This window comes from Diaporthe amygdali, assembly GCF_026229845.1.
Source record: "Diaporthe amygdali strain CAA958 chromosome Unknown NODE_21_length_814164_cov_65_183785, whole genome shotgun sequence".
Taxonomy (NCBI): Eukaryota; Fungi; Ascomycota; class Sordariomycetes; order Diaporthales; family Diaporthaceae; genus Diaporthe; species Diaporthe amygdali.
The window spans coordinates 272075-290106 of NW_026517041.1; the positions used below are offsets into that span (position 1 = coordinate 272075).

Sequence of the window (18032 nt, forward strand, 5' to 3'; positions counted from 1 at the left end):
ACTTTTCTATATATTACTTTGCGGAGCATTTTAAAATTATAAATCATCACATTAGCACTAAAAGTGCTTATTTTAGAGATCTAAACAACCTAGAATAAATGTTACAACACTGCTCTATAGGTACTAAACAAAAGAATTATAGAAATATGCAACAATCAGAGTTAGAGTCTAGCTTATTTAGCTTAATAAGTAGATTATTAAGTCTCACACTATAGATTGCGAGCTTACCTTATAAACCAGCAAGCTACTAAAGACTCAGAATATATAAGATTATAGTTATTACTACAGTAGATAGCTTTATAGAAAAGACTCTTTAGCAGTCAATCTAAGTATCTGAGTATTCACTTTCAAATAGCTTTCATTAGCTTGTGATCATGGTATAGAACCCCTATTGCTCAATCAATTGCCTTGCTACGTATCTTGAACATAAATCCGATCTCACGGTTTAGAGGACCTAAGAAACCTTGATCATTACATGTCTGTTCCCAGCATCCTCTCATCACAAGCTCCTCACTATTAGTGCCTAGCTTCGGTAGTAGGTAGGCGCATACAACTCGCTGACATTAGCCGGCTCGTTGCTTGCCTCGTACACAGTTGGGCCAGTGTGGGTACTAGGAAGAGGCACACTTCCATGTGTACTAGAAGCAGGCCCATACGACATGGCTTTGGAAGCAGGCCTGGAGGTGGCTCCAGTGGCCTCATCAACGACCATGGGCACGACCTTGTCTTCTTGAGGCTGTTCTTCGCAACCTTTGGCGGTGGGAGCTCTCCTGCGGCGGAAGACCAACCAAGTTGCCAACACGCCAACTATTGCCGCGGCAGGAATGCCGACGCCGAGTCCTATCTTCGCGGAAGAGTTCATGTCGGAGGAGCTTTGTGATGCTGCGTCTGAGGCCGTTGTGCTTGCCGAAGGATTGGAGACAGTTAGGGTGGGCGACAATTGGGCCCTGGTTGTTGCACTGCTCGAGGCACTTGACGCGCTCGTCGAGGTACTTGAATCGTCTGTCGAGGCACTGTCTGAGTCGGGCGATGTAATGTTGAAATAAACGGTCATGTCGCTTGCGCTTGTGGCTTCTGTGACGAAGAGCATCATCACGAAGACGTTGGAGACACTCAGGTCCTTGTTTGTCACCACGATCCACTGGCGTGATGTTCTATCATAAGCCTGGCCCTCTGTGGACGAATATATGTCAGGACGCGTCCTCACGTATATACAAGGATGCAGCGAAATGGAGCGAGACTCACCCGCGAGATACTCTATGTCACCTATCGTCTGTGGAGATGTACTGGAAGCTAGAGTTGAACTCGTATTGACCTGAAATAAGCCAACTGTCGCATCTTGATCCGAATAAGGTGAGGTCCAGCGGATCTGGAGGACTGAGTGCTCCGTGTAAACTGAGCCTTGTGAGAAGCTGCTCTGGCTGCCATGGCTGGCAGGATTCACGAACTCGAAGGATATTGTAGCAGGCAGGACTGCCCAAAGCGCCAGTAACGAACGCATTGTATCCAGATCAATCTGGCACTGGTATTATAAATCAAATAGAATAGAAGATGCAAACCATCACCGAGCAATGAGAAGGCTAGAAAAAAGCGGAAGCAAAGTGCTGGTGGAAGCAGTGGTGAAGTAGAGTGCAATAAGGCGATGCAAACATGGCATTGGATTTCCAGCCTCGCTGCAGGGTTGCCGCCAGCTGTTGAGGAAAACCTTGGGAGCAATCCTACTGCAACCCCATCTTCCCTCATTGCAGCCGATGTCGACCAAGCCAGCGACTAAGACGGCGTTCTCAATCACTGGTCGACCAACATCAACATTAGACCCGCCGAACTTTCAACCAACAGTGGCATTCAAAACGGGTCGGCGTTCGGATCTGCACCAACTGGCAGAAAAAGACACACCAAGACTTGAATTAGGCATAGCACCGGCTGCCAAAGCCTCAAACACTGTTGGCATGAATCAAACGTCAGCCCTGGCCAATTATAGAGTGTTCTACAACCAACAGTTGGTTGTATCCCGGCGCTTACTGCGCCTTGTACTGCATTACCAGCCCGCCGGAATTAGTATTTCGTGCACAGGTGAACCCTCACCAAAACCCTTACCTTTTAACCATCAATTATTCAACAACTATGGTGAATGTGCTATTCTTTTCTATTCCCGATTTGAAGTGAATTAGTTATTTTACCTATGGAACGTGCATTCATTTCATTTCAATGGGTGTGGCTGTGGTAGGAGAGATTGGAATCGTCAAATGTTAAGCTCACCAGCACTTAGCTGTGCACGAATTCTAATTCCGGCGGACTGACCACTTGCTAACATTTCAGCCGGGACCCACCAGCCGGGATTAGCCCCGCCCATCTTCAGAGCCAGGGCCGAAGCTGCCTTGGCTGTTCACATGCACGGCAAAGGGGTTGAGCGCTTAATTATGTCCGATCGTCGTGAATTGACCGTGTTTTTTTTGCCTTATAGGGTATGCCCCATAGGTGGAGCGGTACAAAAGGAATTGCAGTACTTGATTGGAAAGTTGTCTGCTTTTTGAATTCGCTTTCCAGAGGAGTGGATGGAATAAAGCAGCACATCATTTACTTCTTTGCTCCAGCCGTTGGGTCTTGTCTTTGCACCATTCGAGTCTGTCGCCCGCTGTCCGGGTGCCTCGAGTCGACGATGAAACCGTTCATCACCCCTCCCTCCGCGCAGAATCGCCAAGTGATCACACTGGCCGCTGGCATCGGCATTATTTTCCTCCTCTACCAAGCCTGGGGTCTCCATCATGACCGCCAGCTCTCCCTCTATTACGAAGATACGCCAGCACCAACCCGAACAGGATTCGATGCAATCCCAAAGAAGATATGGTACAAGCTTGGGCCAAGAGGACTCAGCCCGGATGCGGTAGCGTGGACTGGCAGCTGCATGACACATAATCCCGCATATTCAGTCGAATACATGACGGACCTATCCGCCGATGCTTGGGTCGCAAAGACATTCGCGCATCGTCCTGACCTTGTGGAGGCCTTTCTTGCACTCAACGTAAAAATCATCAAGGCCGACTGGCTCCGCTACCTCCTGCTCTACGCCGAGGGAGGAATGTGGTCGGACCTCGACGTGTCCTGCAACTCCCCTATCGAGAGCTGGATTCCTGCACAGTACAGAGACAACATCTCGATGGTTGTTGGCTGGGAATTCGACACACCTTGGGGCGGCACAGGGCAGGCCTTACATGAGCTTGCCACATGGACGGTTCTCGCGGCACCTGGCTCCCGTCACATGTTGACTGCGATCGACGGCCTGTTGAAAGGAGTGCAAGACGTTGCAAGAGACAACGGCGTCGACGTGGCCGGGATCACAGCCACACCGCCCATGATGGGAGACATCGTCACCTTCTGTGGACCCAGGAGGATGACAAGGAGCATCTTCCAGAGCCTGCAACAGGAGATGAACTTGTCTGACGATGAGTTTCGAGCTGTGGAGGAAGGTTCATGGTTTCTTGTCGAGCCCAAGCTTGTGGGCGATGTTCTGATCTTACCGGGATACGCATTCTCCCGAACTATGAATTTCTACGATGAGGCGATCACCGCCGCCCTCCCTCCTCCACTGGTCGAGCACCATTATGCAGGTAGTTGGAAAAACGACCAGGGTGGCGAACCTCCTTTTTAATTACTGGTAGCTGGTTCAATGCTTGGTTTGTGGTACGAAATTGGGCATCTTTAAATGAGTAGAGCCACAGCATACATTGCATACCGGGGAGTTTGTCTATGAGAAGGCGTTTTAGGTTAGAAATTATGTATATATTGGGTACGCTAGTAGAACGGTGTTTGGAAGACAGGACAGCCTTATGTAAAATTGATTTTGTACGGAAAACCTTTCTGGTACCCGTGGACGGCTAACTTAGACTGTATAACACGTTTTCCGAAATACCCTGGCCCAATTTAGCCGTTCTTCTTCCAGCCCACACGAGACCCATTTTCTCAAAGATTGTGGGCAAAGGAGGACCAGAATGAGGAAGAGTGGGTTATAGATAGAAGGAAAGTGCTTTTTCAAATCTTTATACCTTTTTTATCTTTAATTACTTAAGCTAGCTAAATTTTAAAGAACAAGTTTTAGAATTTACTTTATGAAAGTTGTTATTTATTTTATAAAAGTACTATAAGTAATTACTTATTATTTAAAATAAGTCTCTTTTTAAGCAAAAGTTTAGTATTAGCGTATGAATCAAACGCAATATTGAACCTTATGGCCGTGTTGTAGTTAGGCTTACATTGCGTTTGCAACCCTGTCGATGTCGCCACAAGCGCAGGACGAACAACCCACACAAGCCAGATAGTCAGATCTCCATCTCGTCCGAGCTCTTTCATCAGATCATCGCAAAAGAGCAGATTGCCAGTCAAATAGAGCAAAGGAAGACGAAATCCCTAATCTAGGCACAACATAGGGCGCAATGTATTAAGGCTGAGGGTGTACATACTGACAAATTTCAGTTTCATACGGCCTGTGAATCATCTTTCCCCCGACAGCCAACTTATGCAGGTCGGAATCTGTGGCTTGGCGAGAAATGGTGTGAAGCACGTATTTCCCCTCCACGCTGATAACATCGAAAATACAGTAGAGTACCCACATTGAGACACCATCCATGGCTCACTCTTGATATTAAATGATCCACAGATGCTCTGACTCCTCCTTATACCTCAGATCTGTATCCTGACGTACTTCGACAAGCAGCTCCCAGCTATACAAGCTCAACCTTTGTTTACGATGGGAGGCCCGATCGCTGAGCCCCTCCAGGTCGCTGAAAGTGCCGTAGTCAAAGAGCTGCAAGACGATGACATTGATGGCCAAGTCCGTGAGATTGATCCAAAGGAGGAGCGAGCATTTGTAAGTCCCCTCATTCCGGCAACGAACAATGATTAATTTTCTTGTGAAGGTATGGCGACTCGACCTGTTCTTTTTGACCATTGGCTTTCTGGGCTACATGTTCAAATATATCGATCAGACCAATATCGTACGGCTCACTTGAACCTAGTTGGTTGTCTTTGTTGTTTTGTTCCTTTTCTTCTCTACAAAATCTAATCAGACTCCCAGAGCAACGCTTATGTTTCAGGGATGCAAGAGGATCTCAAACTCTATGGCAATGAGTTGAACTACTTCACAACATTTTTTAAGTAAGCAGTTTATACTCGGACCTACTTGAAGTTTCATAGACTGATGTTGGACAGCATCGGATACATGATAATGCTGTGGCCTTCCTGCATTATCGTATCGCACATAGGGCCTTCGAAGTGGCTTCCAACCTGTGAGGTGAGCTTGATCATTCAAGAGCTGACGTCGTTCACGATTGTTTGGCTGTACTAAATTGCGCCAGGTTCTTTGGGGTATCTTCACGTGTTGTTTGTCTGTCGCACAGACATCGCATCAAGTGTATGGGTTACGTTTCCTGATAGGCTTTTTCGAGGGTACGACATGGCCAGCATATTACACCATAATCAGCCAATGGTACCTCCCTCACGAAGTCGGACTACGGATGAGCCTTTATAACATAGCTCAACCTGCTGGCGCCATGCTTTCTGGCGCCACACAAGGTGCCTTGGCCACCACTCTTCACGGTGCAGAAGGTCGTGCAGGCTGGCGCTGGGCCTTCATCATCAATGTAAAATTTCGTCCCTGGATATGGTCGTCGAAATCAAATTCGCTAACTATATAATCCGTTAGGGCGTTTGCACCATTGCCGTTGCGTTGGCCGCCTTCTTCCTCTTGCCGGGCTATGTATGCATTTTCTGAAGTTCCAATCGGTCTCCTGGTACTGACCGCCTACATGTGTACAGCCTGAGCGTCCAAATCCTCTTTCCCGATTTTACCTGAAGCCGCGCCACATAGAGATTGCTTTGGCCCGCGCACGCCGAGTCAGCCGCAAGCCGCAGATTGGGATCACCTTACAGGACTTCTTTCGTTGCTTCACATTCTGGCAGCTCTGGGCGTTTGGGATCGCTTGGCCACTCGCAGGCAACACGGTGCCATCCAACTTCTTCAACCTCTGGTTGAAATCATTGAAAAACCCAGACGGCACAAAAACCTATTCCGTTGCCATGCTCAATTACATTCCTATTGCTGGTCAAGCCGTGCAGCTCGTGGCTGAAGTCCTTTTCAGCGGTGCCAGCGACTACTTTCGCAAAAGACTGCCATTCTTGCTCCTCCATTCTGCGATCAACATCACTTCCCTCGTCATACTTATCATTAGTCCAGAGAGTCGAGCAACTCATTTTGCTGGATATTTCCTCAATTATGTTGGAGCGTATGTATTCCCCTGCACTTTTCCCCTATGCCGCTTTCCTACTACTCCCACAGACTAACAGCTAGCAAGTGTGTCCATGATCATTCTCATGGCGTGGGCTACCGAGAACTTGCAGCACGAGCCACAAGTTCGCACTATGCTCTTTGCTTCAGGTACGGTATTGGCATATGTCATGAGTGCCTTCATCCCCATCGCTGCCTTCCCAGCAGTTGAAGCTCCAAATTGGAGAATCGGGTCCAAACTCTATCTTGGCTTTTCGATCGCGGCTACAGTAATTTTCTTCGCGATTTATTACGGTCTCCGCTGGGAAGCTAGGAGGATGGCAAAGAGTGAGACTGATGACGAAGTGGCCGGCGCGTCCGACAACAATAATGAGGTGACGCGAATTGGAAATGGGGAGAAGGCTTTCGGATAAATGGAGGGCAGATATCCATAAGTAGGAGACAGATGTGAAGGTGAGGAACACATTTCACCAAGCAAGGACTTCGTTCGACAAATCCTCTACCTGGGTAGTACTTTACATAGGCTTTCAGCATGGACAATGAAAGCCGGAAGGTTGATGTTCCAGAGAGCCCGAGTAATGGACGTTGTTCGAATAGAGTTTTCTCCTATAATCATATCGATTTCAACACAGGCCGCACGTAGGACTGGCCATACAAGCTTATGCAAGGGAAAGGAAATCGACGGTGACCGACTTTGGTAGCAAAAGTTCGAGACTAATGAGTGTCCACTTAGGGTCAGCTTGAGGAAAGCCCGACGCATGTATCGAGCAATGTATAGGGAAGATAAATGCATAGATCACGGCGATCACTTGTTCCTAGTGCCATGCACTACGAATAATGAACGAGTCATAAGTATTTAAGTAGCAATCACATTTCTTTTGACATTCGTTTTGCACTTAACCCCGTCATGAGTTGTTTGGAATTTGTTTTTGATCTACACACTACTCAATGGGAACCATCGACGTATCGCTGAGAAGAGTAGCTAATAACCTCATCTAGACGCTGAGCAATCTAATAAACGAGCCACCCACACATACATCATGACCTGCCATCCCTGTGGCCAGAACTGCGCACCCACTCACTCCACAACTCCTCGATTTGGTTACCCGGACACGGCGACCGTGAAAAGCCTTCGGGCCCATTGAATATACGCAATGCGGCATTGCCCCCGGCGTCCAGGCCAAAAGCGGCTATAAAGGCACCCCCTATCACCACATTCTTATGGCGCTGATGAAGGCCACGGTAGAGATGGCAAAGCAAGGAGGAAAGCCTCCTTAGATTGATCTGAGTTCCCCGATTTTTCTCCCATAACTCCAAACTGCGCCGGAGATCACGATACTCGACAGATTCGATATAACCGTTAGCGTGACCGATGTGGACCAGGTTGCTTGTTCGGCCGAGCCACATTAAGGCCATGTCCGGAGAGTCTTCAGGCCCTTCTTTGTCTGAGATGTCTTCCGTCTGTATTGCGACGAGCTTTTTCTGAGTAACAAAGGGATCTTTGCTCTCTTCCCATTTCTTTGTAGATGTGGCATCGCGCTGTTTCTCCTGCCAACCAGCACGTCCATTTTCTCGACCTTGCATCTTGGATGACTGGTCTCCTGGAAGCGGCTCACGGGGTTGAACCCTGTGGGCTTGGTGATCCGACGGCCTCAAATCTCTGACGGTGGTTTGGTCTGAGCTCTGCACTACCGTCGTTGAGCCTCCGACATCAGTTTTGAAACTGGGAGGCGCTTGATTTGGTGGGTACGACCTCTTCGGTATTGGAATCATCGCTGAGGTGATACCTTGCGCGTGTGCCGATATCGACGGCTCTGGCTCTGAAGTGACAACCGAGGGCTGGGGAGACGCGTTCGTCGTGTATGCAGGGGCAGTGTCAGACAATTGGGTGCTTGTTTTCGACGACACGGCATTCGTGACCCGAGGCAGCGGCGCTGTGGGTACCATGGAAGTTTCAACTACACTAGGTCCGCTTTTAGACTTCTTGTTCATCGCCTTCCCAATGCTTTGTTCAGGCTGGCTGTCAAGACCTGGGACTTCTGGCTTGGTGGTCTGGTTGGACTTCTGCGGTGTGTCTGAAGCGGCAGCCGAATTGTGCCCGTCGACTTCCCCAGGTTCTGCAACAAGTTGTTCGATTGTGTCCCCATTAGGATCATACAAGGCGTGAGAAAGACATCGGACGACACAGTTCAGTGGTCCCATCTTGTACTGAAGTAGCCGAAAGTGACCTTTCATTCCGCCCAAGTTCATGCCGGTGAACCTGGTAAAAGCTGAGAAGCCCTTGTGATGACGGTTGCCAGGCAGGCCATGAGCAAATAAGTCAAGCACTGGCTGCTTATCATACTGAGCGCTGCGATCCTCAATAATCATTGTACCCCCGACGAGGAACAAATGCAAGCAGAAGTCCTCATTTGCCCTACCCGCAACGAAGTTGAAGAGCTTCTCCAGTGCGAGCTGACTTGTCAAGACATCGATATCATCCATGTTTCGCGTCGGTGACATTGAAGCAATGGCCAAGAGAGAATTCTCGTATTGGTACAATGGAACATCATGAGCCAGCTCCACATCCAGAGGCGACAGGCTTGCCTCGGGCAAGCGCATTCCCGGCTTGAAACGACGTAATAGAGGTGGCGCCCCTACAAATAATGTCAAATATAGTGTCTTTCCACGAGCAGGAGCTATAAAAGCAACTCACCCGGTGCCCGAACAAAGCATTCCCCAAAGAGTGTGAGGTCCCAATCATAGCTTGCACACTCTGTGAAATGGGCATATGAACCGATCGGAATGGTGCTAATCTCAATGTTCCTTGGCACGGTAGTCTGCAGTAGTTCGAAGTGCTCACGTAGTGTGTCGTGTCCGAGCGCGGGAGTTGTTGTTCTATTTGGCTGGTACTCACCCATTAGTCCGCTTGTCAGCTTCTGGAGGTCCTATCACGTACCATATTCCATTTGGGGATGCACTGCGGGATTTCCAAAGACATGGACGTCCTTCGGGACCCTGGTGGTTCTCGCACAGGCACTTGTGATGGTAGGGGTAGACGCGGGGTGAAAGGTTGCCCGTACATGATTACCTGCCCTTGCCGACATGGCCCAATTCCGTGCCCAGTCAGAATCAGGTTGTATTGATGCTGGTAAATAAACCAAAAGTCAGAAAAATATACTCCACATCCGCAACGGATGATCGTCGTTTGCCGTTGCCAATCCTAATGTGAGGCCATCGCTTTCGTCGAAGCTGGCTGTTGAGTTGCGCTCGGCCCACGGGTTCGTTGCCTCAAAGAAACTTGCAGGAGATAGCCAGTTGAGGGTCGACGATTGTTGAGTTTTGTTCGCCAGACTTGGGGTCATATAAATTGTCAAGCTATGCTCATCCTCAGGGCTACCACTGTTATTGGCTTGACAGGTCCTGGTCGTTATCGCTGTCACACCAGGTGCTAAAGCCACAGCGCAAGTTGACGAGTTCGAGAGAATGAAATTACTTTCCAACGTGTGAATCTTTCGTACCAATGGCCAAGCATTTCTCCCAAAGTATTGGTGCGTTCAACGATAATATGCGAATAGTGTGCCAGGAGAAATTGCAGTGCTGATGACTGCCCTGAGAATTTTGCAGGCGGCCCAGACGACCAAGCTGGTAGACCTCTTTCCTTTTACTTGCCAAGAAGAAGGAGCCCACAACACGATTATCACGGGGGACTGATGAGTAATGGAAGCAATAACCCAGCCTGACGGACCTTAACGCCTTAGCAAGAGCGATTCTCATTTGACTGCTTTGTCATCAATCGAATCTTCGTACGTTGACAATGTCTGACTGTGCTATTGTGAAGCCTCCGGGTAGCATAAGCAGATCGGTACTGTCATCATCAAGACAATGCTCACTTAATGATACCATCAGATCCCTTCCTTTTTTTCTTATCACACACAACAATCACCCGAGCCATATCATAACATCAACTTGATGTGCGGTAATATGGCAACGACACCATACCATTCTTTGCCAGTCAATTAGGTGCGAGCTTGACATATTTCGGCAATCAATCTCCTTGGAATGTGTCCGGGTGAGGTACCTAGGCATTGCACGCACTTGGACTTGGGTAGCCTCGTGCCATTAGACATCAAATAATAACATTTTCGCTATTTACAACAAGAATTGGTCAGCTTTTCTTGGGTCCAGAAAATTCTCGAATGCAATTTCGGAGATAACAGACTTGGATACTCTCGTGCGATGAGTCGGACACACGATTTAATTACGGGAGCGCTCATCTCGGACATGCTCAGAGGCCGACGACGTTGAACAATGGTGGCGGCTGTAGACCCCGTCCGGCGACTGCTCGGTCCCGAGGTCTGGCGTCCTACTAGTATCCATTAGGCTGGCGTGTTGTGGAGCGGTTGCTCCACAAGGGCTACACTCGTATCATCGCCTGACATGAATTACATTACTACTATGTTGACAAACACTAGATGTCACTCACGGAGTGTCGGGATATCTAAGTATCCTAATATCGGACGGGTGACATGGGAAAATTACATGGCGAAGCATCCCACCGTCAAGGAGTTCACAGGCATGGCTCGGTCATCCTGACATCAACGCAAACCAACGACGTAAATTCAAAGACAAAGACAGGTTAGAATGTTAGATCCAAATTTTCCCAAGTGTAAATAAGATTGATGTAGTGTGTCTAAGAAATACAAGGGCATAGAAAAGTCAGACTCATCAATCCAATATCCTTTGCACTGAGGAAGCAATTCTCAAGTTCAGCTTCTGTACAACAGTACGCCTAGTTGTCCGTGCTATTTCTCCATCTCTACCGGTTCAGCTATTTACAGAGAACTAACGTTCAACCTGTTACTTGCGCTCTACCCACTGGCTTTCTGTCTCCAACCAATCTCCGAATTTTTTCAGCTTAGGATGCTTTCTCCTAAGTGCCTCAATATCTGCCCCGCATCCTTCGTCATTGAACCACTGGAACATCGTTCCAAGCTCCTGTGAAGCCCACAAAATCCCTCTGTCGACAAATTCAAGCATTCGTGGTATGTCTTTCCCAACCTTCTCGTTGAAAATGGTATTGGCTTCCTCAAATGTCAATGAATCACCCGCCAAGGAGATGTCGCGACCTGAGTACTCTGTAGGGTTAAGGAAGGCTTGAGCGCCAAACCACCCAATATCAGTAGAAGATATCAGCTGCAAAGGCTTATCTTTCACGACCATCTTCCAGCTGGTGGCCATTACCTTGCCGAGAAAGCCGGGTACAAGCGTCTGCTCCACAAATCAGCTGCCCGAAGTAGATCTCAGAAACAATGGCAACACGAAAAGAGTGACATACGTCCATGAACGTGCAGGGCCGGAGAATGGTCCATTCCATTTTGCCCTTTGATTGCTCGACAAGATGGTGCTCAATGTCGTGCTTGCTAATGAAGTGGGGGATGTTTGACTTGGTCTCGTACGATTTGTCCTCCCCGCCACGGTCGACAGAGGAATAGACAAAGAATTTGACACGGTTGGCTAGGGCACCATCGACCATCGCTTTGCCTTGAGTGATCTCCGCGTCAATGGAACTAGTCATTGGATTCTAGAGCACGACCTTGGTAAGCAAATGATTGATGGCTTCAGGCATGTGGTTGAGATTACTTGAACACTGTAGACGCCCCAGATATCGGGGGCATCTTTTCCAAGCAGGCTCTTGGCGGTTGAGAATATTCCAGGAACATCATTGAGATCGCCCTTCACAATTTTGACGCCGCGTTCCTGAAGGGACTTTGCTGATCCCGTCGAGGGGTTCCGAGTGACAGCAAGGAGCTCATGAGTGTCCGTGGCGCCTGCGTCGAGCAACGCTCTGATTAGAGCGCCACCCTGGCTGCCCGTGGCACCGATAATGAGAATTGCCCTCTTGGTTGGAACCATGTTGATCTCTGGTTGTATGAGCGCGACTGGGTGGATGAAAAGTCGACACAGATGTGCGCGCGACACGTTATTTTGCTAGGAGAAAGAATTTTAAATCAAACAGGTGATCAATACGGACAATGGTATGTATGCGAGCGAGTACTGTTTTCATGAGCGATAAGTGTCGGACTCCGGTGTAGGCCGAATAGCAGATCCGGATGTCGTCGGAGGCCGTGTGTGCCACAAACGCACCACCAGCGGACTAACGCTGTGTGGAAGTTGCACCAAGGCAAGTAGATTAAATAATAAAAGGGAGGCCTGCGACACTCGTCGAATGAATATAAATAATATTTCTGTGATTAATGAGAGCAACAGAGCCACACACACCCACATCATGCCTTCAAAGACAGTTGTTCTGATTACAGGCGCCAATAGCGGCATTGGCTATGAAGCCGCGAAAGCTTTGTTGCAGTCGAAAAAATCGTACCATGTCTTGTTGGGCGCAAGGTCACGCGAGAAGGGCGAGGCCGCAACCGACCAGCTGCAAAAGGAAATTTTTGTTTCGCCCAGCAGTATCGAGTTTGTTCAGGTTGACATCCTGAGCAATGAATCCATTCGCGAGGCTTTCCAGACCGTCGAAGCGAAGTACGGTGTCCTGGACGTTCTCATCAACAACGCCGGTACGTTTCTGAACACTCTTCTATTGACATCATTTAATATGAGAAAATAGGTGTTGCTCTCGACTTTGTGTCCCAGAATGGCGATGACGACGACGAGCTTCGTGTTGTTCGCGATGCCTTCGACAATAGTTACCGCACCAACGCCACTGGAAGCCACGTCATGACACATGCCTTCGCACCGCTCCTTGTGAAATCGACCGATCCCCGTCTCCTCTTTGTTACCAGCGGCCTCGCCACTCTCGCAAGCACAAGAGAGAACGGCCTTCAGCCCCACATGAAAACGCCAAACGTCCCAGCTGGTTGGCCCAAGCCGTCGCTGGCAAAGGCGCAGGGAGCGTACCGATCAAGTTGAATATGGTCATGTTAACCTGGAGTTGCCTTTTGGAAGAGGACGGTGTCAAGGCCTGGTCTATCACACCCGGTTTTTTGGCAACAGGTATACTCGGAAATGAGAGCATGATGAAGGATTTGGGCGCTGGCGACCCATCACTAGGTGGTGAATTTATTAGAGATGTCGTAGAAGGAGCACGGGACGCTGATGCAGCGAGAGTGATTCACCGCAATGGTGTTCAGGAGTGGTAAATTTAGGGTGACGTTGTCGTTCTCGAACGTGACCACATTAAATGAGGCTCGTAAGGTAGAAACGCAGAGGATGTCAATCTCGCCAACTTCGAGAATCCCGAAATTTTAGGGGGCGGAGATCTTTCGCTTATTATTCTTTTGCCTTCTCGCTTTTCTTGACAAGTTCGTCGTCGCCACGGTGCTGAAGTTTCAAATACCGGTCCGCACACTTGTCAGGTCACCCGGGCAAGCCAGCCTTCACCGGGACATTCCTCGCCTTCCTCACGTTCGCTCCAGTATCTGTTCTCACACTCTCTGTTCTTATCACGCCATGCGTGACTCAGACCATTTTGGGACCTGATCTCTGCAGAAGAAGCCCGCTTTGGTGCTTGAAACGTCCTCGCTCCTCTTATTTGGCGCTGGATTTCGTGTCGGCGTAAATTTCACCCCAGCCCGACTGGCATCTGCCCCAGCCTGGTATCACCACAAGACATGCCACCACATTTCAACTTCATTCTTGAAATCTGCGTTGTATATACCTATCCCTTGCTCTGCTTCGATTGAGCTTTTACGTCCCTGACAGTGCTACTGACCCAGGTCATTATTCCATTGGGTTCGACCTGAACCATACCTAACTTTGTCAACTCTGGCTCCAGATCTTCCACGGTGTATCATGATACACATTGTCGCCGGTCCGATCTGCTCTGCTCATTTGAGAGACCGGGGTGAAAGATGGCTCAACCACAAGGAGACTAATATTGATGTCGAAATATACCGTTGTATGTTATGAGACTGTATCACACTCATACCAGGCTAACACTGAACGGAGCGCAACTTCGTTGTAAGACTCGTTAAATTTGATACACAGAACACCTGATTTCTCGTGATTCTGAATTCCTCAACGGCGGATACCATTAGTTCCCCCATTCTTTATCACATAAAACAACCACTTCAGCCGTCCCGCAACATTAGCACAATGTGCGGTAATGTGAGGGGGGCACGAGTCAGCCCGCGTTTAATGTGTCGTTCTGCTGCAGCGGCAACTCTTTGAGTGCAATCTTCTCCAGCTTGGCCATTGTCTTGTTCCCGGACTTAGCTTCATTGTTTCAATCTCGATGATAATGTCTTTCTGGCATTCAAGACCAACTGATAGCAATTGTATCCGCATCAATTTTCGCTTATAAATCGCACAATCCTTGTAGCAGAGACCATCCTTATCCCCACCAGACTGCGCAAGGAAATACAAAAGTTCAAGAACACATCAAGACGCAGTCATCAACAAGTCACCAGTCGTTGCCCATCAAAATGGGTAACGTCGTATCCAATCGTTCGGCTACTAACCCACGTGGCTCGAGCGGGAAACAATATCTTGGCTCCTCGCGCTTGCCAATTGAGGTCCAAGACATGATCACCGCGTTCCTCTGCCCGTCCTGTTCCGTTCATAACCACGAAATTCCATCCGCGAAACATGCGAGAGAACTTCAGCGTTCCTTAGGCCAGCTAGCAGCAACTTCTAAGCAGTTGCTTAACGTCGCGAACCAGCACCGTTTCCATGCATTTGTAATGTCTCCTAGTTCCGGGTTCTCGGCGCGCCACCTGTTGAACGACGAATTTGGTGGATTTGATGGAGAGATTGGTTGGGCTCGACGGCTCAACAATGAAGCCCTTCCCGAAATGATGGAGCGTCTCATCAACTACGGTCAGCTGAGGCAGCATCTGCGCTTCCTCTCCATTTGTGAGTTTTCGCTCAAATACAAGGCTGGTGTAAACAAGAGAAGGCTGGGTCTTTTTATTACGGCAAGTTTGAACTCTGGAATACCAGTCCCAGCCTTTGTCCCGGGACTACTGAATCTACCTGATCAAAACAGGGCAAGTCTAGTAAGCAACCAAACTTCTTTCTGGCTTGATGGTGAGCTCTGGCTCCTGGAAGACGCGCTCGGTCTCCCTCAGAGCTTTGTGTTTGATGCCTGGATGATACAACTGCTACTGTTTGGGCTGACGCCTAAATTGAGGAAGCTCCTCATCGATCCATTGATCGTCCAAGAAGTTTTCTTGACGCAGCAAGCTCCCATAGCCCGAATTCCTTCAGTTACGACGTTGGCCGTTGCTGAAGGGGAGCAAGACCCAGGCAGGATTCTGAATTTTCCCGTCCACTTTCAAATGGAAGCTCTACTGCTCAGTTTTCCAAATCTGCAATCGTTCCAGTCTGAAGACTGGGCCCTTTCCTGGAGCACTTTCCGCCGAGCCCCCGCATACGCTGCAGCCCCGCCCTTTTTTCCCAATCTCCGGAATCTCGTGCTGGCAGCGATTCAGCCTGGGCGCCTACACCACGTCTCACAGGTCCTTCCAGAGTTCTCAAACCTCGAGGAGCTCTATTACTACCGCCGAACATCATATCTTGTTGGTCAAAATGACCCCGATTTCTCGAACGCCGGCGTTTTCCAAGGTGTGAAGCACTGCCTTCGTAAACTGACTTACACTAGCGCTCTGGTCGAGCAACATCCAGGCGATGACGACCATCTCATCAATATATACTGCTACGAAGAACAGCGATTTTCAGATGTGCCGCATTTCGGCGACTTTGCCGTCTTGGAGGACTTGAAAATCGATCAAGGTCTGCTTGGACGCATGTCCACAGTGAGGGACCGTATCGATTCACAATACGGCCCTTACTTTCCCGAGTTGGACTGGAAGTTGCCGCAATCGCTTCGTCGTCTGACTGTCCAATTCGTCTACGATTGGCCCAGACTGGCAGCGCAACTGATACCCCTCGCAGATGCAAAGGTCCGTGGCCAATTTCCATTTCTGAGCGACATTTATATTGTCATGGTTCGAAATTGCACACTTACTTACGCAACGCCGTGGCAGCCTCACATACCTTTGCTTCCTTCCGATCGAATGACACGTACGACCGGCCAATTAATGGAAGGAGCTGGCATCATGCTGTGGGCGAGCGCTGGCCCGATAGGGCCGCCCTCTCGTGAGTTGTTAGATTATACACAGGTAGTGGTTCCACCCCGTCAGCCCATCGTTTTTGATGTCCGACGAAGGGTTTTCAACGAGTTTTGAACGAAGTCTTTCAGTTAGTAGTTTATTGTTTCCCACAAAATCAATCTGTTTTCTTTTCTCAGCCATCTTATCATTTTAGAATTTGTTTCACAGGCAAACAACAAGTAGTCACTAGTGATAAAAGGAATAGTGTGAATACTGTCGCATCGTCCCCCAGCTTCCATTTGTGGCTGTCTATGAGACTGTACGCCTCAATGATCAAAAGCATGCAGTGTGCGCCTGACTACACCTATGACTTTCGCAGCCCGAGAATCTTCTCGATTGCAATTTGCAAATTCCTCTTAGGACTAAGCCAACCCTGAAGAAAGTCGGTAACCTAAGAGCATGCAGCTGATACAGCTGCAGATCATCTCAAATATTCTCTGCCAATGTGCCATCTATGGACTGTTGTCCCTTCAGCTTGTCGGGTTGCTTTCCTCCATCGCCGCTGCCGCTCACAACGCAAAAGAGTAGTCCTCCATCATTTCTTCGCATCTGATTGTGCGGCGACCCACGTCCATGGGTAGGTCGTTTCCGAAGTCGTTGCCCGGCTGAGACACCCAGGGATATCGAGTGACGAATCTACCACCCATGTGAAAATCAATCTCTAGGGCCAAGCGGTTGACTCTGGACCAGAGATGTCGGAGTCGCTCCATTGTCGCCGCAGCAGCTCGCATGCCTTCCACTCCCTGTACTGCGATGTCAACCTTGTTGACACATGAACCCTCGCTGATGATCTTGCAAGGGTGAGCGCGACATCCCGTCTTCGTCTCATAGGTGTGACGGCCGGCATGCCCGCAGCATCCTGGGTCGTTGAGTTGGAAGAAGTAGACGCTGAGCGTTTGGAGGCCGGTGAAGAGTCTTGGAAGGAAATGCTCGATTGTACCGAATGTCTTGTAGTAGCCTCTGAACATGAAGGCAATGGCGAGAGGGTGACGCGCGTCGCGTGGGTTGTTGGCTTCTTCCTTGTGGTACGTGACGTCGTAGGCCATGTCAGCAGCCTGAGTCGCGTCCAAGGCGACGTGTCCGATGTTTTCGAGGCCGGTCATATCGTCGAAAATGGAGGTGTATGGTTCATGCTCCCAGGTGTGATCAATGACGAGCACGTCTTTCTTCTTGTTCCACCACAAGCCACCCTCGCCCGGGTTGCCAAAGGCGAAGCCACCGTGCAGAGAAAGGAAGTCTCTCGAATCACGACAGATCTTTGCCAACAGAGGATGGCTGGGAGAAGCGCAGCCTGGGCAAGGCTCGAGGTAGAATTGCGGTCGTGACGTCACGCCTCTTGCCCAGTCCTCGTCAGTGGCTATGTCTCGCTTCTTGGCCAGCAGCACCTTCGGTTCAGGGAGGAGGAGCTCCCAAATCGTCCAACGGAGCTCTATGGGCAGCTTGAGCAGAGTCAGACCGTTTGAGGTAGTACTGGCTGGCGAGCTTGCCATCTCGGTGCTGTGGCGGCTGTGAGGAAGAGTATGAGGTTGATCTATGGAGATGGTTTGATCAACGGCGAAGGACTGGTGGGCGTGAAGAGACTGGTTGATGGAGACGGACTGGTCAACGGTGGTGTTGCAATCCATGATCGGGGTGATTCTGAG

General features: G+C 49.3%; 8 protein-coding genes across 8 annotated transcripts; 4 read left to right on the top strand and 4 right to left on the bottom strand.

Annotated features, from left to right (window-relative positions):
• Nucleotides 1–523: 523 nt before the first annotated feature.
• On the bottom strand, nucleotides 524–1501 carry J7T55_001476 (uncharacterized protein; the record flags this gene model as incomplete). Its single annotated transcript, XM_053145575.1, has 2 exons — nucleotides 524–1173; nucleotides 1246–1501. 2 exons carry the CDS (start codon nucleotides 1499–1501, stop codon nucleotides 524–526), a joined length of 906 nt encoding a protein of 301 aa, XP_052991737.1.
• A 1158-nt stretch (nucleotides 1502–2659) lies between these two features.
• J7T55_001477 (uncharacterized protein) lies at nucleotides 2660–3649 on the top strand (the record flags this gene model as incomplete). Its single annotated transcript, XM_053145576.1, has 1 exon — nucleotides 2660–3649. The coding sequence occupies one exon, from the start codon at nucleotides 2660–2662 to the stop codon at nucleotides 3647–3649; it is 990 nt and encodes a 329-aa protein (XP_052991738.1).
• Nucleotides 3650–4744: 1095 nt separating this feature from the next.
• On the top strand, nucleotides 4745–6693 carry J7T55_001478 (major facilitator superfamily transporter; the record flags this gene model as incomplete). Its single annotated transcript, XM_053145577.1, has 6 exons — nucleotides 4745–4864; nucleotides 5072–5151; nucleotides 5206–5287; nucleotides 5699–5752; nucleotides 5812–6278; nucleotides 6348–6693. 6 exons carry the CDS (start codon nucleotides 4745–4747, stop codon nucleotides 6691–6693), a joined length of 1149 nt encoding a protein of 382 aa, XP_052991739.1.
• Nucleotides 6694–7318: 625 nt separating this feature from the next.
• On the bottom strand, nucleotides 7319–9344 carry J7T55_001479 (uncharacterized protein; the record flags this gene model as incomplete). Its single annotated transcript, XM_053145578.1, has 3 exons — nucleotides 7319–8916; nucleotides 8976–9165; nucleotides 9219–9344. The coding sequence occupies 3 exons, from the start codon at nucleotides 9342–9344 to the stop codon at nucleotides 7319–7321; spliced, it is 1914 nt and encodes a 637-aa protein (XP_052991740.1).
• A 1775-nt stretch (nucleotides 9345–11119) lies between these two features.
• Nucleotides 11120–12175, bottom strand: J7T55_001480 (uncharacterized protein; the record flags this gene model as incomplete). Its single annotated transcript, XM_053145579.1, has 3 exons — nucleotides 11120–11530; nucleotides 11598–11843; nucleotides 11903–12175. The coding sequence occupies 3 exons, from the start codon at nucleotides 12173–12175 to the stop codon at nucleotides 11120–11122; spliced, it is 930 nt and encodes a 309-aa protein (XP_052991741.1).
• Nucleotides 12176–12548: 373 nt separating this feature from the next.
• Nucleotides 12549–13186, top strand: J7T55_001481 (Short-chain dehydrogenase/reductase tropE; the record flags this gene model as incomplete). Its single annotated transcript, XM_053145580.1, has 2 exons — nucleotides 12549–12834; nucleotides 12885–13186. 2 exons carry the CDS (start codon nucleotides 12549–12551, stop codon nucleotides 13184–13186), a joined length of 588 nt encoding a protein of 195 aa, XP_052991742.1.
• A 1514-nt stretch (nucleotides 13187–14700) lies between these two features.
• Nucleotides 14701–16572, top strand: J7T55_001482 (uncharacterized protein; the record flags this gene model as incomplete). The annotated part of the gene is made up of 3 exons (XM_053145582.1): nucleotides 14701–15130; nucleotides 15275–16179; nucleotides 16558–16572. 3 exons carry the CDS (start codon nucleotides 14701–14703, stop codon nucleotides 16570–16572), a joined length of 1350 nt encoding a protein of 449 aa, XP_052991743.1.
• A 326-nt stretch (nucleotides 16573–16898) lies between these two features.
• J7T55_001483 (uncharacterized protein) lies at nucleotides 16899–18014 on the bottom strand (the record flags this gene model as incomplete). The annotated part of the gene is made up of 1 exon (XM_053145583.1): nucleotides 16899–18014. The coding sequence occupies one exon, from the start codon at nucleotides 18012–18014 to the stop codon at nucleotides 16899–16901; it is 1116 nt and encodes a 371-aa protein (XP_052991744.1).
• Nucleotides 18015–18032: the final 18 nt, after the last annotated feature.